Source organism: Sardina pilchardus, chromosome 5, assembly GCF_963854185.1.
Source record: "Sardina pilchardus chromosome 5, fSarPil1.1, whole genome shotgun sequence".
Classification (NCBI taxonomy): domain Eukaryota; kingdom Metazoa; phylum Chordata; class Actinopteri; order Clupeiformes; family Clupeidae; genus Sardina; species Sardina pilchardus.
Window position 1 is genome coordinate 16,434,398 of NC_084998.1, and position 22,500 is coordinate 16,456,897.

The following is a 22,500-nucleotide window of genomic DNA, read 5'->3' on the forward strand; positions in this document are numbered from 1 at the left end:
ATCTAAAATTATTATTATTATTATTATGAAATATGCTTCTTATGAAGTATGCTAACGACATTGAGAATTTGGGAGAAGCAGTGACATTGAAATTTAACTAAATGTATGTTTTCTGATTGCAATTTCTACCATATTTTCTGCATATATTCTCTTGGATGAAATAATGTGCTTTCTGCTCAACTCAATGCAAATTCAGATTACATAAATTAGCTAAGCATGTTGTTATTGTCATATACATGACAATAGCCAAACAGAGCCAAATCTTCATATTTTCACAATCCACTTTAATACCGAGCAGTTTATCTAATATACCGTTTCACAATAGCAGCTGTAATCATCCCACTACAGTAATATACTGTACCAAACCAGCCTTTATCATATTGAATGCAGCCAACAAATTGTCCTTTACATGTACGTTTGTTCTGAGGAACCCAGATATTATTTCAGGTCTCAAAGGTGCCTCTAAATTTAGGAATGTTTTGATACGCCTGAGTGGTGTTTGCCTATTACTCTCTAATCCCCATATTATGAGCCTGCAGCGTCCTTATCTGCGTTATGGGGGGGCGTGTTTATCCTTGATTTAAGAGGGAAGACTGAGGAGGGTGTCCCACTTCTGGAGTTGGTCATTTGTAACTGCCCCTGTCCTGAAGCCTTTATTACTAAAGCTGGAATTACCACAGTCCTTCATCACTTACCATACTCATTGACCCACCCTTAATGAGACAGGGGGAGGGAGGAAGGGAGGGAGGGAGGGGGAGAGAGAGAGAGAGAGAGAGAGAGAGGGAGAGAAGGAGGGATGGTGAAAATGAGAAAGAAAGAGGAAAAGAGTGATAATGAGTGAGAGAGAGAGAGAGAAAAGTTTGTCGATGTATTAGCTTAATCCACTTGTGGCATGCTTTGATAAGGTCTCTCCACTGCCGTGCATAGAGAGAGGCTGTTGGCTACGTGCTCCACTTTTTAAATAAGCGCCGATCAATTTTGTATGAATAGCGCTGCAGTAATGTCTGGCTATGGCTGCTTGGGAATCGTTATCAAAGCCCCACTCGCCTTCACCAAAACCCCACCCACCCCCATCTCGCCTTTCAAGCCCTCCCCTCCACTAACTTTCACTCTCTTTCTTTCTCTCTCTCACACATATACACACACTCTCATCTCTCGTGCCCTTTCTTTTCATTCAATTACTAACCCTCCAGCATTATAGGGGCTTCTTTTCTTCTTCTCCTTCTTCTTCTTCTTCTTCTTCTTCTTCTTCTTCTTCTTCTTGCTTTGCTTTGCTTTTTTCCTCTCCTTTATTCATCCTCCCTCAGATTTCTACTGGACTTTTCCCTTTCACTTGCTCAGAGGTTTTTTTGTCTCTCTCCTTCACACTATTTCTGTCTGCCTCCCTCTTCTCTCTCTCTCTTTCTCTCCATCTCTGTCTCTGTCTCTCCCTCTATCTCTCTCTCTCCTCCTCATCCCACTCTGTCAATGCCTGACTAATTTGTCTGGGTCTTCTCTTCCTCTCCCTCTCCCTCTCCCTCTTCCTCTTCTCCCTCCCTTCCCTCCCTCCCTCCCTTCCTCCCTCCCTTTCTCCTGCTCTCCCTCTGCGTCTGTGCGGTTTGTCCGCTATTGAACCCGTAATGGACAGAGGAATTAGCTCAATTAAGTCTCAGATAATTGAACGCTTTCTGGGAGAACAAAATAAACAGGCATGTCCCCACAGCTACCCCTCCACTGTCTAACCTCCATTTCTACCCACTCACTCTCTTTATCTCTCTCTCTCTCTCTCTCTCTCTCTCTTTCTCTCACTCTGTCTCTCCATCCATCTGTATCTGTCTTTCTCTCTCCCTCTGGGCCACTTTGTCTGTCTGTCTATACCGCTCTCTCTTTCTCCCTCCAACTCTCTCTGTCTGCCTTTTTCTCACTGTCCTCTTTCTCTCTCTCTCTCTCTCTCTGTCCGTCTACTAATCCTATTTCACCTCTCCCCTATTCTCTTCTTCAGTACCTCTCCCACATAATGCACTTAACCAGACACTGTTTCCATTTCAGCCTATGTATATTTATATACAGTACTGTATGTACAGTAGGTATGTATATAGCTGTTAGTGTCTAGATCTATTCTCCGTAAGAGAAAGCAGCTCTCCACAGCCTCCGTTGAGCTGCACTGGAGGTGTTGAGCCGAGCTCACTGTAACCCTTGAGTGGCGTTAAGTAACACCTCCGTGGAGTAAGCACAAAATGGGCCACACGATGCTCAGATACAGTGACACCCAAAGTCATGACTGAGGATGTTTATAAAAAGACAGGCGAGAGGAGGAGAGGAGCAAAGAGGTGAGGAGAGTAGAGGGAAGGGGATAGGCTAGTGACAAATGGTCAAAAAAGGCTTTAGTTTTTGAGATACCCCTACCGGAGGTAGAACTAAACCCAACAATGTTTTTCCTCATCTCTAAGGTCTCCCATACATGAAATGGATTCTTGGCTACAAATATTTTACTGCTAAGATTGTTAAATTAACAGATATTGTTATACACACCATAACCAAAAAAAGGACTAAAATATAGCCTGTCCGTATGGGACTTAAGGCATACAAAGTAATGCAGATCAATCACACAAGCTCTTAGGGCTTTGAAATGCTAGAAAACACTGGATGCAAATATCTTGATGTATGAAGTAAATACAGACTTATAAACACATACCTAAAAGAGGAGGAGAGGAGAGGAGAGGAAAGGAGAGCTTTGAGGAGAGGAGAAGGAAGTGGAGGGGGAGAGGAGGAGAAGAAATGAGAGGAGAAGGAATGAAGGAGAGGAGAGGTGAGTTAAATGGAGGAGAGGAGACTGGAGGGAAGAGGGGAGGAGGAGAGGAGAAGTGAGAAGAGGAGAGGGGAGACCCACCTAGACAGACTCAGCACTCTCACCTGACTCGCCTGCACAGGCCTCCGCCGTCAGTGCCGTTTATCGGGGATGACAGCTCTGCTCTCCAGGAATGTGTTGATTAAGGCATCACCCTCCAGGTGTTTCCAGGTCAGCATGTCACTCTCGCACCCTCCATCCCTCCTCCCATTGGGCTCCATCTCCTCCTTCACTTCCCTCTCTCCCTCGCTTTTTAATTGAATAAGCTTTATTGGCAAGATTGTGAGCGCAATATTGCCAAAGCATAAAATGTAGCTTAGAATGTTATCAATGGTAATAAAATTAAAGATTTCAAATGGAATTATAAACTCCCTCACTCTAGCTCCCCTGTCTCTTCTCTCTCTCTCTCTCCTTCCAGACCCATAGCCCGGTAGCTCTTTCCTCTTTTCTCTCCCTCTCTTTCTCTCTCTCTCTCTCTCTCTCTCCAGACAGATAGCCCTGTAGCTCTTCCCTCTTCTCTCTTTCTCACTCTTTCTCTCCCTCCTCCAGCCCTCCAGCTGTTTAGCTTGTTCACCCTCTCCCCTTCACCATGCTGTGGAAATTTCTAGCTCAACCCATGACTTTCCACCTCTCTTTCTCTCTCTCTCTCTTTCTATCCCTCTATCCCTCAATAAAAGGCGATTGAACCTCTCTCTCTCTCTCAAATTCAAATTCTCTCTCTCTCTCTCTCTCTCTCTCTCTCTCTCTCCAAGCCCTCAAGCCTCCACTCTCACCTCCCCCCCTCAAAATTTCTAGTTCATCACATCACTTTCCCTCTCCCTCTCTCTCTATTAATCCAGCCCTCAAAGTCGGCAGCTCTTCCGCTCCATCCCCACTCTCTAGCTGGGTGTGTGCCAGCGACGGGGCCACCCTGCTGGGCACCGCACCTGCCCCTACCTGCTCCCCATCTGCCCTCTCGTCTACCCCCCTCCCACCTCCACCTCCACCACACCCTCGTCTGCCCGTCTGACTGACAGTAGCGCAGGTGCGCAGGTGCTCCCCTCCCCTCACCTCTCTAGGAGAAGGAAGAGGTCTGATGCCCAGTCTGTGGCCGTCAGGCCCCCCTCTCCTCTGCTGTCCTCCTCCTGCTGCTCAGGGCCTGAAGGTCAGGGGCCGGAGGAGTTGTGGAGCCTGGAGTCTGGTCTGCGTCTGGCCCGGTTGTGGCCCAGGGTGGGAGTCAGGGTCGGAGGTGAAGAGTTGAGGAGGGATCAGGGTGTGTGTGTGTGTGTGTGTGTGTGTGTGTGTGTGTGTGTGTGTGTATGACTTTGGATGCTGCCTGGTTGCGTGGACAGGTGTGTTTACGGTGCAAGTGTTCAACACAGGTCTCAAGAGCGGTCAGGGTGTCTTGCTCCTGTCACTTGGAGAACAAACACACACACATAAACATGCATACACAACACACACACACATACACAAACACACACACTCACAGAGTCACTGGTTATTTTTGTTTTTCCATCATTGTGGTGCGTTTCCTGACTTGCTACTAAGACTGTAGTTGAGTTTAAGGAGTCACTGTCAACTTGCATCTAATATCACTGGCTGAACAGATTAATCTATAATGTCCATAAGTCTGTGGTTTGTCTTTATTGTGTGAACATGTGTGTGTGTGTGTGTGTGTGTGCATGTGTTTGTGTGTGTGTGTGTGTGTGCGTGCGTGCGTGCGTGCGTGCGTGCGTGCGTGCGTGCGTGCGTGCGTACATGTGTGTGTGTGTGTGTCAGTGTCCACTCAAACAGATTTTCCCTTTTTATTCCACAGAATGGTCTGCTCCAGCAGCGTCTGGATAACGTGGAAAGGGACTTCATCATCTTCAACAGAGAGAAGTGAGCGGCCTTTTAGCATGCCCAGTGCCCAGTGAAATTACTGTAGCTTCCCATGCTGTACTGCCACGTGCAATTAGCATCCCATGTTGCACTACCATATGAAATTAAATTAGCTTCCCAAGTTACTGCCATGTGAAATTAGCAATATAAAATTAGCAACCCATGTTGTGCTCCCATGTGGAAATTATATTAGCTGCCCATGTTACTGCCATATGAAATTAGCAATATAAAATTAGCCATGTGAAATTAGGACCCCATGTTATCTTGTCATGTGAAATTGTCATTTCAAATTGTTCCACAATGTGAAATTAGCAATATGAAATGATCCTCCCATGTTTCACCGCTATACGAAATTAGCAACATAAAATTAGCCTCCCATGTTGCCCAGCGTCTGGGTGAATCCCTGTACCAAAGCGCTACACTGTTCAAAGGTTGGAAGTGTTGCTCAGGGAACCCAGTATTGCCAAACTGAGGCACACACGCTTTGAAATGGATCCAAGTAAATAAAATGCATTGGCTCCCAATTGACTTTCAATTGTTTTCTCCTCTCGTTTTTTCCACCTTCCCACCACACTGATTTGGCATTCACATCTCCCCTGTTAAGCCTTTTTCAGATTTACTTACACATCTTTTAAGCTTTTAGAACTGGCAGATTGCCTCAGACAAAAGTGTATAAATGGCTTGCCATCAGAAATCTAAGCGCTCTCTCTCTCTCTCTCTCTCTCTCTCTCTCTCTCTCTCTCTCTCTCTCTCTCCCTCTCCCTCCTGTGTGTCCTCTTTCCAAACAGGCTGCGGAGAGCCAAGACGGACACTGAGGAGAACGAGCAGCTCATGAAGGAGAAGGTGAAGGCGGCCATCGAGGATGGACAGAACAACAACGTTGACCCCCCTGCAGCATGCCCTTCTGAATAGGACCTCCAGGCCAACAGATGGAGCTGTTTTCTCTCGGACTTTGCCACACCCTGTAGTCTGGAACATCTCTCCCCTTCAGCGTCCATCGTTGTCCTCTTCCTGCTCCCCCTGCTCCCCCTTTAGCCCACAAACCATACACTCACACGCACAATCACACGCACACACACACACACACACACACGCACGCACACACACACACACACACACACACACACACACACACACACACACACACACACACACACACACACACACACACACACACACACACACACACACACTCACACGCACAAACACACACACACACTCTCACACACACACACACACACACACACACACACACACACACACACACACACACACACACACACACAACCAGACGTGAGAAGGGACAACGGTGTTGTGCAAAGATCCTGGATTAGGGCAGAATGAGTCTTTTACTTCCAGTCCCCCTTTTCTTCTTCCTCTTCTTCTGGATCAAGGAGCTGAGGTAGCTTGGATCCTCTGTAGCCAGTGGGTGCAGTGCCGTGCAGCCTCACCCCCTGACACGAGTAAGAGATTATGGCCACTAGCGACGGACATGAGCACCCTTGGGTTGCGAGCACGTCTCCCTCCCATTACGTGTGTGGGGTTGGCGGCGTTGGCTAGTCTGGCGCAGGATTGTTCTGGTCTACACAAACGCAGGTCACATCAGCATGCCGACGCCTTCCTCCCTGCCTTTCTTGTGTTCTGGAGGAGAAACCAAACAGTAGCCCATCCCAGCAGCCTGACAACCATGGACAATCCAGCCTGTGCATAACACACACACACACACACACACACACACACACACACACACACACACACACACACACACACACACACACACACACACACAGAGATACAGATACACACACACACACACATACACACACACACACCACACACACACACACACACACACACACACACCACACACACACACACACAGATACATACACATAGACACAGAAATACACACATCAGACACAGTGATTGCTTGATGGAGGATGGACAGCTTTAGACTTTTGAGGAAGAGCCAGTGCAGCCTTGGACATCTGTGAACTCTGTTGACTCCTGTTCAGTCTAAGCCGGTCGCTGGGGAGAAGATAAAGAAGACACTTGAGCGTGTGTGTGTGTCTTCGCAGAAAAAGAAACGTGATTTAATTTACAAATTAATGGGCCTTAACGTGCCTCAGACCCTTACAGAAGTTGCTGACGTACGGTTTCTACAGTTCAGTATCCGCCGCACTCATCAGCTGTGTGTATGTGTTTGTCCTCGCTACACGATGAGGTGTGTCTTTCTCTGTGGATGGTAATACTTCACTTGAACTCAACCTCCAGCTCCTCATAAGACTGATGCAACCTTGTCATAAGCATACGCTATCAGAGGTTGGCATTATACTCCTTGTCCAGTCATATAAACCTTGTTATTTGTGAAAACAAATGAAAAATGATATGCTAAAAACAATATTATATGATCGCTTATAAGCATGTTATAAGCTATAGACGTCAATTAGGACATTTTTAGTAGTCACTGTCAACTAACTCATTGGAAATCACCTTTCATCCTGACTAATAGCAGGATATGACATCAGCGTGTGACGTGTTTATGACAATGTTATGTCTCTCTTATGACCAGAGCCATATAGAGTGTCACATCAACGGAGGTTCAATATTCTTGATTCTATTCTTGATACACACGATTCATGTTCACTTTAAAAAGCTCTGGACGTTTGTGCTTATCTCTCTATACAGCTCTGCTTATGATGGTGTGTTCAAGTAAAGTATCACTCACTTTTACATCTGCTGTATTTCTATACAATGCAGATCCTGAGGGCTAATGTCGCCCCATCCCTCACCCACCCCAGTCCTGTTGAGGTGTTCCCATCCCAGTCCTGTTGAGGTGTACCCAGGTGTTCCCACCCCAGTCCTGTTGAGGCGTTCCCACCCCAGTCCTGTTGAGGTGTTCCCACCCCAGTCCTGTTGAGGTGTTCCTATCCCAGTCCTGTTGAGGTGTTCCTATCCCAGTCCTGTTGAGGCGTTCCCATCCCAGTCCTGTTGAGGTGTACCCAGGTGTTCCCACCCCAGTCCTGTTGAGGTATTCCCACCCCAGTCCTGTTGAGGTGTTCCTATCCCAGTCCTGTTGAGGTGTTCCTATCCTAGTCCTGTTGAGGTGTTCCTATCCCAGTCCTGTTGAGGTGTTCCCAGGTGTTCCCACCCCAGTCCTGTTGAGGCGTTCCCACCCCAGTCCTGTTGAGGCGTTCCCATCCCAGTCCTGTTGAGGTGTTCCCATCCCAGTCCTGTTGAGATGTTCCCATCCCAGTCCTGTTGAGATGTTCCCATCCCTGTCTGGTTGAGGTGTTCCCATCCCCACCCCAGTCCTGTTGAGGTGTTCCCATCCCTGTTGAGGTTTCCCCAGGTGTTCCCACCCCAGTCATCTTGAGGCGTTCCCATCCCCACCCCAGTCCTGTTGAGGTGTTCCCATCCCAGTCCTGTTGAGGTGTTCCCACCCCAGTCCTGTTGAGATGTTCCCAGGTGTTCCTACCCCAGTCCTGTTGAGGTGTTCCTATCCCAGTCCTGTTGAGGTGTTCCCAGGTGTTCCCATCCCAGTCCTGTTGAGGTGTTCCCAGGTGTTCCTACCCCAGTCCTGTTGAGGTGTTCCCAGGTGTTCCCACCCCAGTCCTGTTGAGGTGTTCCCAGGTGTTCCTACCCCAGTCCTGTTGAGGTGTTCCCAGGTGTTCCCACCCCTGTCATCTTGAGGCGTTCCCATCCCCACCCCAGTCCTGTTGAGGTGTTCCCAGGTGTTCCTACCCCAGTCCTGTTGAGGTTGTTCGTGTTGCCTTATGCCTGTGAAAGGCATGCCATATACTAACCAGAGACTTAGTCATGTGCCGTTCATATATGCCCTGCTGTGATGTGTGCACTTTAGACAAGAGCTTTAGCGTTGTGGCCACTGTAGGGCTTTATTCCACAGAGAGTAAGCTAGTAACCCAATTTCATGCATTGCCAGTCACTTTGCGTTTTACTGTTTTATTTATTTGTTTTGTGTTTTTAGAGGAACTTCAAAAGTAGTCTCTGAAGGAAATAGATGTTTAATAGAAAAGAGGAATCTGACTTTTGAAAACGTGTTCATTTCTATTCATGTAGCCACATGAATGTTGATTTCACTGCGTGAAGTCATACAGTCAGACCGATAAAGTGTGCATAAGAAGATTTTTGAGATGTGTGCCTTAGTCTGTTTCCAGCTGTGTGTGTCTCTGTGTGTAAGCGTGCGTACATGTGTGTGTGTGTGTGTGTGTATGTGTTGGTGTACCGTGCAGCATTCTAATCATGCTGCGCTGGTGAGGCAGGTGTGTGTATCTGCTGTCTGGCTGTGCGTCCTCACACAAAGGTCACTCTTCACTTCCTATTTTCTTTATTGAGCCTTGTTGTAAACAAACACCCACCAGAGTCATTGAAATTCATAAAAGAAGTTCAGAGATATTTGTGTTCACAGGTGACACAATACTACTCCACTTGAGCCTTCTGTCATAAGACTGGCGGAAATGTCAGATGTCATTTACTCAGTATTTTTTTTTAGTGGTGTTCTTTAATATTATGAAGTCTCTCATTATCTTTATTATGTGATGTTATTTTTGCTACTTTGTCAGCTCATTGCCATTGGTAAACTTGTATGGCATCCAACACTGTAAAAGGTTTCATGTGGCACAACTGACATAACTTATTCTTTTCAAACATGATGAATGACAGTTAATGGCGTCTGTGTCCTATGACGGATGGTTCAAGTCTAGAGTTACCTGCCGTCTTTGGCTCCTGTATGATGTTAGACAGTCAGAAAGCATGATGCCATTGTTAGGCTATTAATCCATAGAGAACACAATGTATATCACTCAGACATCTTAAATGTGGGTTTGATATCAATTGTGCAAAGAAGATTTCCTTTTGTTTGTTGGTATTTTCTTCTTTTCATTAATTTTTGGAAGACTAAATAAAAAAGTATAACATGGAGGGCTCCACATGACATTGCAGTCTTTGTCAGAGTTGTCAGAGTTTCCACTATTTGTCAAACATGCTTCAGGAATCATGCAGCATTCTGATCCATGGAGCATTGGTTTAGTCTTTGGGCCACGCCGCATACATCACTGTGTTAATGTGTCTCAGAAGGGAGAAATATCCTGAAATCAATGACTAACCATATGAGAAGTGGTCAACATATCTGTATTTGGATTCACTCACTGTGTAACTCACTTTAGATGTTTGTGTTGCCGTCTGAATAACTGTGTTCCTGTTTAGTTATGAAATACTGCCATCTAGTGGCCAGTGTGGGCTTCTCTGATTTATTTTCCAGCAGTGTGCTTTGCCTTCAAGGGCAGAGTCATTTCACTTGCCAGAGATCCTGAGCGGACCTGGATTTAGTACCGCTTTAAATGTTCTCTCTCATAAAATAAAATAAAATATTGTGTTTTCCTAAATCTTTTCCGCATTTATTTGTTTGCGGTCATGACAGCCTAATTTAGAAGTTTATACTGCTTATCTCTATATTGTCCACTTTTGATTTATACTGAAATGAACTTCCTGGTGCAATGTGATGCTGTGATGCTTTTGAACTCAGAGTTCAGAGAGTCTTTTTTTTCTTTTTTTTCTTTTTTTTTCAAAAAGAACATAAATATATCAACTTAAAAATAAAAATAAATGATGGCCATACTTATTTCTCAGACAATTTTACAGCTTGTTTTTGAAAGAGTTGAGTGCTTCAATTGAATGCTTGGATGAAATGCCCTAATTATAGCGCACCCTCCCACCCACTGTTTGTGTGAGTGAGGGCTCCGGAGACAGGAAGCCGGGATTAAGTCACCACCCTGCAGATGTGGTGCTGTGCCTATTTTGGTGAGCCACAGGTCAAAGGAAAATAACATTGTGTTTTTTTTTCTTGAGTCTAAGCAGACTGGGTCATTTTTAGTAGAGTACCTTTTTTGGTTATTATTTGGCCCTAAGAGCAAACAATCTAAACAGGATTTTCACATGCAAAAAGCCAATGTGGTGTTCACAACCTCCATGAATGCATTACAGGAAGATGTTGGTAGCATTTCGAAGACCTGTTAATGTTGGCCAATTAACATCAACAAATACGGATCTATCAATATGTTTGTCAGTTAAGCATCTGTCTCTTTATTTAACTCATTGTGGTTACTATCACTCTATGTCTAGCTGGCCTTTACACAAATACAAACTGCAAGTCTATTGTATTTGCATTACAGAGTCAATGTGTAGTTTGCTGGTTGATTGCGGTGGCTCATCTAAATAAAGATGGATCGATAATCTCAGTGGGCTCCCAGTTAATTATAAATAAACCGTAAATCTGTAGTAATTAGCCTCAAGGGTGGGGGTCATTTAAATCCTGAAAGGCTACAGAGCCTTCAACACAGCTGATTGCTTAACCCGCATTGCAGCAGAATTTCTTGTCACTTTTTTCAGTGCTATTTTTGCGATGTCTCCCAGAACCCTATAATTTGACAACCACACCCAGCCGGTAGACAGACAGCTGTCTTTATGGTTGATTACTGAACCGTCGCGATATCTGTTCTGAATCTGAGACCCAGAGGTAAAGTCTGCAGCCTGTTGTAAGAGGCAGTACGGCGGACCCCTGACCAGGCTCCTTATTAATATTTCATCTGCTATTCGCTCAGAATGAACCATTCTGTTCCCTGTTTACTTCTGCGAGACTCGCTGTCTGTAGCTTACCATACATCAGACTCTTGATTAATAAACGTGTGAGCTGGTTGTGGCAAATATTGTAGCTACTTACCTGTGAAATGCAACTTTTGAAGAATGTCGTGCATATTTAACGCAGGATTGTGACTGTCAATGATATTGGCCTCTCAACCAGTTCTAAATTTCAGTTTCTTACAAGACAAGAATTGTCCAAATAGCCCTTTACGTCTTAAAATAGAAGCACAGAACTTTATGTATCAGCAGAGGCCATTTTCCTTCTGACAACTGTCCAGTGCAACTAATCAGTATTAAATTAAATAGCATACAGTACAATAACAATCATCAGGCTAAGTCATATGAGTCACATATAAACTACACAATCAACTACACTATTGCTAAATATGTAAAGTAACATTATGTAGTTACAATTTGAATTTCAAGACAGTATAAATACTTAAGTTTATTTACCATTTGAACTTAGCCTACAGAATGGTTTTGTAAACTATCAGTTCCCTTACCGTATGTAAACTATCAGTGCCCTTATAAAGCCAGAAAATAGGTTGTTGTGTGTGACATCACTGTTGCATCATGCGAGCCTATGGTTCGGCTGAGCCCCCTCCAACACTGGCCTCTCATGCAGACAAACACCGCAGTGCTGGGGGGGGGGGGGGGGGGGGCAGTCCCATTCCACACCACTCACTATGGCACACTGGGGGGGGGGGGGGGGGGGGTGGAGCACAGCTGTGCAGCTGGACTCACCCTCGGGACTGTAGATTTGTTGCAGCGTTTGCCCTATCAGCTGAAGTGCAGGAAATTCGATATTTCACGTACACGCTGAATCAGGTATAAGCGAAAGGCTCAGGTTTCAGTGTGGTCGGTTGCTGAAGTGAATGTTGTGTAAATGTTGTGTTTCATGTCAAGTGAGCCTGATAAAAACATGTCAGAGAAGGATCGAGCTGTGATGCAGAAGAGACAGGTTACAGAGAAGCACTTGCTAGACTTGAGGCAGGGTGTCTGCATCATGAATTAATGGCCTTAAACAAAATAGTGCTGACATATCTCCATTGGCTTGGTCTCTGTGGACTAATGCCTCATTTTCGATGGTGAATTTAAACATCTGAATTGGCCACTAAATCATGTTTTACTGTTTGGTTTTGCCGTGTGAGGAAGGTCACCTAGAGCATGCGTTGGTTCATTAAAATGCTTTACAACTTGTTAAGACAGCATTCATCTTTACATTGGCATCCATTTTGTTTGCTGCAACGCCAGGCATCTGTATTTTTTGGAGAGGAAACCCAAAGCAGAGTTTGGGATCAGGACAGGACAGGGCTGTAAATCACCCAAGTAATGAAGCAGTGAAGGCACAGTTACCACGGGGATGTGTCTGTATTTCTACACTGGTGAGGATCATTCATTGCAACATTTAACCTCATTCTCATGCATTACTGCTTGATAGAATCAATGTCACTGCCTACTGACATGGTTTTAAAGAGTAGTTTAAACACTTTACTATGCACATGTAGATGTAGATCAGGAAAGTCAATACATATTTGATATATTTGAACCCCACCATATCTAAAAGCCTCCATACGGCCCTGGATGTGGCATACGGTCGATCCATGAGGTGGATTCCAGAGCTGTTTTCAAGTAGGCCTACTGTAGCTGTGCTTCCTGCTCAACTCTAAGCCTACCAGACATCCATCGGATAGGTTAGTTACAGGGGGTGCCTCTCATGCAGCGTTTATACGTCCTCCCATGCTCCTCGGGCCTCGATCCTCACTGATCTACAAAAAGAAAGATAGAAGAAGGGATAGACTATCCCATTGTTGCTGCCCCATCATTCTTTATGTAGATCAGTGAGGATCGAGGCCCGAGGAGCGAGGGAGGACGTATAAACGCTGCATGAGAGGCACCTAAAGTCGTCAGCCGGGGGCCATTGCTCTTCAGAAGTGTAAACGTCCAGCTTCGAGAAAATAAAAGTCCTGCCAGATTTTTGTTTCTACCATTCACTTAATCAGCTGATTCTAATTAGCTCAACTCTTAAGTCAGGTAGATCCCCAGCTAATTGGTGAAATCACCTGTGTCAAGCGCACCAGCAGAGCCCAATCTTGCTGCAGGGGGATGTTGTAGAATTCTCTGAGGAAATGGAGTTGTCTGTCCAGGGGTGCCTCTCAACGTCTCTCGTCGATCCTTGATGCTCAATCCTCGATGAACGTTCCCGCTGATCTATAACTAAAACTGGATAGACTAATCTAATTGTTGCCGCCCCATCATTCTTTATGTAGGCTACTGTAGATCAGTGAGGATCGAGGCCCAAGGAGGAAGGGAGGACGTACTGTATAAAAGCTGAATGAGAGGCACCCCAGGTCCACCTCCATTCTCCACTCAGAACCGAACTTGTCTACAGTAGGTGCTCTCTTGCAACCTGAGCATGTTGGAGAGAGGCGTTGACGGTCCCTAAAGGTACCAGGTTTGCTCTCATAAGCCATTGGTGGCGGTAAAGGGGGCAAGGTAGGGTGGCATGGCAGGTCGCTCTGATGAGAAAAGCTGAGGCGGTCCAGTGGCAGTTTCCAGAAGTCTGCCCAGCTGATATTCAGTCTCACAACGCCCACGCACGTTGTCTCTGCAGCCCGTGCCACAGTCTTCGCTCTGTTCTTCCTTGGTGTATTCTGGTCAACTCTGTCTTGTTCGATGTGGCACCATGCTTTCACTATAAGCCACTTAAGCCTACCTTACACTGACAAGATTTGGGAAAGATTCTTGAAAGACTGTAGTCTTTTACTGTAACTAATGCCCCTCATTCAAGCTTTACTCAGAAGACTACAGTCTTTCAAGAATCCTTCCCAAATCTTGTCAGTGTAAGGTAGGCTTTAGCTGTAAATATAAATATCAGTCTAGCTCAAAACTTTTCTGATTACCTTATTGTTACTCCCAAACGAATGTTTGAATGCGTTATGAGCCATGCTGTTTATTTTATATTTCCTATTAACATTGTTCTGAGTGATTCATCTTGATTTAGTCTCTTATGTACAACAAGTAAGGCACATGAAATGATCACTGTGTGTGATAATGTGCTATATAATCTTGAACTTGATGAGGAACAAAACAGAGACCTCGGGCTCTTCTCGGTCCTCTCTCCTCAGTCCTCCGGCTCGTTCCCACTGATCTATAAAGAATGATGGGGCGGCAACAATGGGATAGTCTATCCAGTGTTCTTTATAGATGAGGGGGAATGAGCCAGAGGACCGAGGAGAGAGGGTTGAGAAGAGTCCCGCCTTTCAGAGCAGAAAAGGTCAAAGAATCAGGATTATCTGACCCCTGCAGGACAGGAGTGCAGTAGCTCACTACTTCATTTTAAGGGATGCCTTTATTCCTCAATCTTACTATTACTAAACAAATTTGTGTCTGTATTCGTATACATGTTTTGTTTTATATTTTTGCATTTAATAAATAAGCTTGTGACTTAAGCATATTTATATGAGACTTGGATCAAAGTATTTCCCTGAGCTGATATTTTTGATACACTTTGAAGCTTTTTAGGCTTATGAGATTGAATCTTCTCTCATGGTTGTTTGTGCTTAGATTAAACATTGCAAACATCGTGTGCTGAGGTACAAGCAAGAATTAAAGCTTACAGCTAAGTGCCTCTTTACAGGACAGGAATAGCAGGATGCAATCACACAGGTTTGTGTCCACCGCTCTAATAGGCCACAAAGTCACTCAAGGTCAGTGGTCCTGGGTGTATGGGAACATGCAGAAAAGTAGAGATGGTTGGCATGTATCAGGAAGTTGTTAGTAGTGCTTAGTACACTAAGCTCAAACAGTAGCCTACTTGTATCATGCACAGTGCAGCAAACAGCAGCATAGGCTTTATAAGGGCCAGGATAAATGCGGCCAAAATGGTTGAGAAAAAGATGAGCAAAAGAACAAGGACGTGACAAATACCGTTCAGTTGCAACTGATGTTTATTCAGGAACAATTCATACAACCACATCTCAGTTTAGGTTTCACCTGGCTTTTTGATACAACTGTAAAAAAAGAACATAAACCTACAACAAAGATAGTCAGCGAACATAAATAAAACACCCACTTGGTTTTGTTTGCTTTTTCACCTCATTCTGAATACCCCATAGTACGCCCTTCCTTTTTTTTGGTTGGGATCATACGAAAAAAATAAAAAATAAAAGCTTTATCAAATTAGAACAAATGTGTATGAGAGCATTACGAGAAGCCTTCTCCAATGTTGTGTGTTGTTAACCAAAATGGCAGCTTATTAGAAGGAAGGATCATATCTCTCGGAGAATCCTTGAAAGGCACCAAACAGTTTTCATTGCCAGAAATAAACACAGATTCCAGACCTACCCCAACTATGACATTCTGAAGGGACAGAGGAAAGACTGTGCTTTCCAATATGCCAGCGCATTCTGAGCATTGGCATTTGGTCCTATGTGCATTGTTTTGACATTTTTTCAACATCAGAGAAATGTATCCAAATGCAATAAAAGTCCTAAAACAGGACGCATAACAAAGTGTATGGAAGGAATGCACATGTAGTATGGGGGGGAATGCATACTGAACATCCCTTCAGATGTGTGTAATTGTTTTAAGTCTAGGAACATTTGGGGGTATTGGACAATGAAAACCAGATATTGCCTCTGTTTAGTACGTCAGTGTCTCGGTTGCACTTGCTTCCTTCCACCTGAGGTTACTCATCGCAAGAGATATTTCCAAAACCATATTTCAGAACTTAACGCCAGAATGCCAGAGGTGGCACAATTATCTCAATGCAGATTTGTTTGTTTGTTTGATTCCTAAACTTGGATTAAACCATTGTTTCAGTTATTTTTGAGATCACAATTCTTTCTTCCTTAATCGTTTGTTTTTCCTTTTCTCCAGGCAGTTGGGTATGATGTATGAAGCAACAGGCAGAAAAGCTTGACAAGCATTTAACCCAGATGTGGCCCGCCCCCTGTGGCAGATCCGGCACAGACCTGTTCCAGGGAACAAAGCTATCTAGGGATGAGGGTGGTTGGTCACAATCAGCGCGAGGAAAGAGCACTTGAACAGAATAAAATGACACAAGGACCATTTTTCCAGCCAGCATGCTGCAAAAAAACGGGTACACCAGAGCGCTCTAACCCGGGCTCGTTTCTTCTCTTTGTTTCTTTTTGAATTCTTATCCGAAGTGTCTTACGAAATCAATCACTCCCGGGGGGGCGCGGTGACCCCCCAAGGAAGGCTGCAACAACATCATACGCAAAGCTACGTTACAACTATCATACTCACATCGCCACCTACCAACAATGGATGGAATTGCATGTTTCAATTGCTAGGGATTATTTAGCAGACTAGTTAACAAAAAAAAGATGACATCAAAAAACGTCTAATGGATCAAACCAAAGCCATGTTCTGAAAACAGACGGTATTCCTTCTCCTCTCCTGTTAGTATGTGTTCTGAGTGATGTTTTTTCGTATACTTTCTGGAAGCATTTAACTGTTTTTTGTATTCATTTAGCCACGTGGAATGTGAGACTGTGTGTTTGCGCATTTCCTTTCTTCATGAAGGAGTTAACCATTATCAGACCTAGGAGCTTGTGCTGACGTGGAGTCTCTTGCAGTTGACTCTGTTTGTAAGGGCTACATGGTGCACTGATATCAATTATCAATTCAGGTTTTTTTCCGGGGCGGCAGATTTTTTCGGGAGAAGAAATACTGTGCAGTTTAAAAGCTGGCGTAGGTATCTTTCGTGACAGGTAAGGCATGAGGAGTGTCAGTGTTTTGCTTGCCTTCAAAAAATTATTATTTTTTTTGTTTGTTTTGTTTATTTTTTTTTATTATTATTTCTCCTAGCAATCCCTCCCTCGTTCATTCTCTATTCAGAACGGATGCCTTGCCCCCCTCCCCTTAGGAAATCCTCTTTAGCTCAGGGAGGTGATGTTGGACCTGCCACCAGGGGGCACTACGATGCGCCGTCCACCGGGACGGATGGGGTTGTCGTCAGCAGGTGGTCCTGTGATAACAAACACACACACACACACACATGCAGTTAGAGATTTGTGTGTGTGTGTGTGTGTGTGTGTGTGTGTGTCTGTGTGTGTGTGTGTGTGTGTGTCAGTGTCTCTATTTGTGTGTGTGTGTGTGTGTGTGTGTGTGTGTGTGTGTGCCTGCAAGGATAAGACAGTAAAGACCCCTTCCAACAGAAAGCTGGGCACTGGGCTCAACCTAAGCTGGACAGTGCTCCCCCCCTAAAGGTCAACCTGGGCTCTGCCCTAACCCTGACCTTGGGATTAAATCCTTTTTAAAAGCAATAGGATTGTCAGGGGATTAGGGCGGACATATTGAAAGCGGCCAGGACTTAGCGGCATTGTTTTGTCCTATGCGCATGCTTTTTCTGTTGCTGTTGCTGTTGCTATCGCCGTTAGTCAGGGGCTTACAGACGACAGGAGAGATCTCAGGTGTTTGTAAATAAACTCCGCTTGTCTTCGAGCTCCCATCTGTACTCATCAGGGTGTATATACTGTATACATATGTCCCACAAACACACGTGTGGTCTGTGGTGTGAGGTACGAGGAGCAGACCAGCGGGAAAGGATATGAAACAGACTCTAAATAACTTCAGGGAGGGGAGACCTCGTCACTCTCTGACGCACACAGAAATGGCTCCAAGAGATGTTCACTTCAATCCAGTTGTTTCTAATATTCAGCCAATTGCTTACAGTAAACAGAGCATACTGTATGCATATGATCAAGTGAGATCAAGTCAAGATATCATATAATGCGTTTTCAATTATTTCTTTCTTTGTTGTTGTTGGTAGTACATTTGATGAGCACAACTAGCGGATATCACAAATCAAAAGTATTTTTTTTCTCACATTTTTGACAGAGAGATAAATTTATGTTTGGTTGCTTCTCCTTACGTTTTTAACGGTCAATCATGAATTAGCCAGTTAAATAAAGGCTTTTTTTTTAATATTTTTGAAGGAAGAGTGCCTTGGATGTTTTGTGTATGTAAATGTAGCCTATGTGTTTAAATGTTTTGTGTAAATGTACAGTATGTATTTCAATGTAAAGTTAAATCAGCACCATGTACTGTACTGCACTTACTGTGGATTCGGGACTCACCCTGCTGCTGCTGGCCGGCTGCTAAGCTGAAGCCAGAGTGGTGCAGGTTCCGCACAGGGGTCTGTTTGGTGGGCGAGGTGCGGGCAGAGGAGGCCGGGGTGGCACCGCGAGACATGGGCGTGAATTCGGCCACGGGTCCGTCGTACATGCCCCTGGGCACGGCCCGGATCACCGCCAGCTGCGGCACAGAGAGAGAGAAGGAGGAGGAGGAGGAGGAGGGGAGACAAGATGATGAAGAGGTTGAATAGTTAGAACTGAGCCTGCATTGTGGTTTAAGACACCAGAGTCAACATCTGTCTCGATGTGTGTGGATATGTATACATTGTGTGCATATGCCAGAGCGTGGGTGTCCATTTGGGTCTTTGATTGCGTGTATTTATATTTGTGTGTGTGTGTGTGTGTGTGTGTGTGTGTGTGTGTGTGTGTGTGTGTGTGTGTGTGTGTGTGTGTGTGTGTGTGTGTGTGTGTGTGTGTGTGTGTGTGTGTGTGTTTATATAATGTGTATTTATATTTGAGAGAGAGAGAGTCTGAGTGAGAGAGAGTGTGAGTGAGTGAGAGAGAGAGAGAGAGTGTGTGTATGTGTGCGTGCATGCGTGTGTGTGCGTGCATGTGTGAATGCGTGTGTGTGCATAGTGCATACACCTCTGCATACTGTATATGTGCATATGCATACACGTGTGTGCTTGTGAGATAGACTTAGACAGACTCTGCGTGAGAGGCGTATCCTGATTAGCGTTGCTAAATGAGTTCCATGTCCAGCGCTGTTTGGAATTAGACTGGTGTGTGTTTGTTTACTGCTCTGTTTGTGCTCCGGTACAAGAGCGTATTTCACCCAAATGTTTTGCTAGTAAAAGCGCTTCCAGATTCCCACACACACAAACACACACACACATCTGATAACTGATTATTAATAGGCCTTGTGAATATGCTCCTTTTATTATCGGAGAGCATTGATACCTAAGGCTAGTTAATCAAGCTATCGCTATCCAGAGTGTTGAAACGTCCCGTAATGATGACAGAAATATCTCCGGGACTTAACACCATCAGGGTTAGGTCTATAGGATGGCCGATGGCTAGAAGAGATGGCCGAATGTAAAACAGATCATGCCATGGCCAAGTAGCAATGACACAAGGTTAATTGCAAGCAGACACCATAACAGACCCCAGCCTCATGGTTAGCCTAATGTTTATAATTCTGTATCATTTGTAACATCACTCAAATAATTAACGCGAAACACCAAACAGGGCAGGGAATATAACCTTTTGTTTGTATATCTTAGCTAAGTATGTAGCCTATTCAGAGCAGACCCCTACTCACACTGGTGACCTTACATGACCAGAAATATAGATGAAATCATTCACATGAAACACCGACAAAGAGCAGGATATGACGGGATCACTTCTGTGTATACTGTAGTTTATCCAAGCTGAGAATGTAACCTATTGAAAACAGATGAGTTTATTAATAGATAGCCTCTGACCTCACAGCAGACCAGCCCAGGCCAGAAGAGTGACTGCACATAACCAGCCTATTAAGCTGTAACCACCAGAGCATTTCTGTCATGCCTGAGAGAAGGTTCTAGATATGACTAATGTGGTCCGTGGTCGATGAGGCACACTCCGTTCAGCCAGGAATTTCAGTCCGAATCTCTTCATCTAATATTGATCTTCACTCTAGATCCTATTTCTATGCAGCGGCCTTTTGACAGATTGATCTTTGATACCATGAGTTGAGCGGTCCATTGGTAACAAAATGTCCAAACATCACTGTTGTTCACTGTCCAGCATAAGGCATCACTTACGACATAAGGAAACGGGATATATTTACATTACATTTCCACATAAACATGAGGGGGGTTCAAATATTTGAGAGTAAAAGTAAGCGTGAACGTAAAAGAGTAAAGACGTAACCTTGCTCCAATTAAGAACAACACGTTTCCCAATTGCATCGTAAGAAGGAAACATTTTATCCTCAGATAAAACACTTTATTCACTGTGAAAATAGCTGTCAACTGCCTGATACAGTATCTTTGTTGTTGATCTACTAATTTCTTCCTCATAACCTTAACCTTTCTGTCTCTCTTTCAGTTTCTCTCTCTCTCTTTCTCTCTTTCTCTCTCTATCTCTAGCTATTTCCGTCTCCCCCTTTTGGCTCCATCTCACATCCTTTCCTTCTCTCTCTTTCTCTCTCTCTCTCTCTCTCTCTCTGTCTCTCTCTCTCTCTCTCTGACTCTCAGATTGTTCTCTCTTCAGTCTGATCGCAGATCACAGATAAGTCCAGTTAATTCATACCATCTGATAGAGGTCTACACAGAACACACACACACACACAGCACACACACTTCTGCCTCAGAGCAGCCGGTCCAAACAGAGGATAAGTTAGCTGAAGCCACAAGAAACCATTGGACTGCGCCTTCAGCTGTCTGTCTTCCGTCTTCCTGTCTGTCTGCCTGTCTGTCTGCCCATAGTCTGCTCCTGAAGGGCTCCATATTGTGCTGGTTAAGTGAGTGCTGTGTGTTGTTCAGCTGAGGGACTCTCTGGCTGACAGTGACAGACCAGCTCAGCTCACAGCCCCCATCCTCAGTGTGACAAGTCAACACACACACGGCAACACACTCTGGATACAGGCAGCACTTTTAGACAAAAACTGTATGGCCTCTGGATGTGGTCAGAGTGAAAAGGAGCCAAGTCATATCAGTAACAAGTTTTTGGCAACAACCATTTCCCGCATAAAATTATTTACATCATGTTGGTCTGTTATGCTGCCTCAATGGCTGTGCACTGCACAGTATATCAACTAAATATATCCTAAATATCTGAGGATATACAGTATCTAGCACTCTGTAGTTTCACCTAGGCATTACCTGTCCACTCAGATCTCAGATCAGGTTTGTTTTTAAGAGAACCGAAAAAAAAATGCAATCATTAGCATTCAGACTCAATAAACAAACAGTTCCTCCACAGATATAATCTTTTTTCGAGTGTGAACTGTATCAGCTCCTTGATGGTTCTTCGGGGCAAATCAGTTCCCCCTTTAGACAGCTGATGCTCTAGGGTCGGTTCCTAAGTGAAAAGAACCGTACCCTTCTAGGGTCGGTTCCTAAGTGAGAAGAACCGTACCCTTCGAGGCCGGGGACACCCACCTGCTTGCGGGCCTTGACCCTCTTGTAGGCGAAGTCGGGGTACGGGGTGCAGGGCAGGAAGCGTCCAGAGCCGGCGGTGGCGTGCAGGTTGCCGTCCTCCAGGACGATCTTGCCCTGGCAGATGACCACCATGGGCGCCCCGCGCAGCTCCAGGCCCTCAAAGATGTTGTACTCGGCAGCCTGCAGGACAGGAGAGCACAGCAGCACAACACCGCCGGTTATGGAACGCAGCAAAAGACGGCTGGTTACAGAGCACACACGTCAACATGGGTGGGCAGTGAACACACCTTCACACTGCTGGTTAGGGCACAACTCACCATTGTTGACACACACTACTTGATACAAAGCACCACTGTGTCACTGTTCCCTTGTTTGCATTTGCAGCATATGTTTGTGATCAGCATCGCTGGTTAGTGAACATACCAAAACATCAGAGACCATTTCATCACTTTCATAACCTTTGGCTACACAAAGCCTTGGTTTGAGACCACAAGTCTCCTCAGACTTACAGACTTACAGACAGAAAATGACGGTCTGTAATGAAGTTATGACTAATTTTTTCTTATAACGCTAATATTATTACTCTAATACTTTCTTCATCACATGAGTAGATTGTATCTTTTCTATCGCTGTTCTGGAAAGCAATGGAAGTTGTACATAGATGCAAAGAAAGAAATGGTTTCATGAAAACCTCCCTAATAGAAGAGAGAAGGGGTAAAAGCACCGCACTGCAACCTAAAAGTCGGCTTGGAACAAACTGCATCAGACTGAGCAGTGCGTGTTTATGTGCGCACATGCGACCGTGAGGGAATGGATAGTGTGTGTGCTGCGTAAGATATACAGTACGAGAGTTTTGACTGAGTGTGTGTGCGGTGTGAGTTTTGACTGAGTGTGTGTGCGG

At 44.8% G+C, this 22,500-nt stretch overlaps 2 protein-coding genes across 3 annotated transcripts in view; one reads left to right on the top strand and one right to left on the bottom strand.

The window, feature by feature from the left end:
* stk32a (serine/threonine kinase 32A) overlaps positions 1 to 5,602 on the top strand; it is a 38,761-nt gene extending 33,159 nt beyond the window's left edge. The window contains exons 11-12 of the mRNA XM_062535956.1: positions 4,626 to 4,690; positions 5,479 to 5,602. Coding sequence (XP_062391940.1) covers positions 4,626 to 4,690; positions 5,479 to 5,602 — 189 coding nt within the window. The remainder of the gene's footprint in view (positions 1 to 4,625; positions 4,691 to 5,478) is intronic.
* A 9,680-nt stretch (positions 5,603 to 15,282) lies between these two features.
* Positions 15,283 to 22,500, bottom strand: part of dpysl3 (dihydropyrimidinase like 3) — a 28,344-nt gene continuing 21,126 nt past the window's right edge. The window contains exons 12-14 of one of the 2 annotated variants that reach the window (XM_062536645.1): positions 21,600 to 21,779; positions 18,457 to 18,634; positions 15,283 to 17,345 (exon numbers count right to left, since the gene is read on the bottom strand). In XM_062536645.1, coding sequence (XP_062392629.1) covers positions 17,254 to 17,345; positions 18,457 to 18,634; positions 21,600 to 21,779 — 450 coding nt within the window. In that variant the 3' untranslated portion in view covers positions 15,283 to 17,253. Of the gene's footprint in view, positions 17,346 to 18,438; positions 18,635 to 21,599; positions 21,780 to 22,500 lie in introns of both variants that reach the window. The other variant, XM_062536644.1, reaches the window with a different exon arrangement.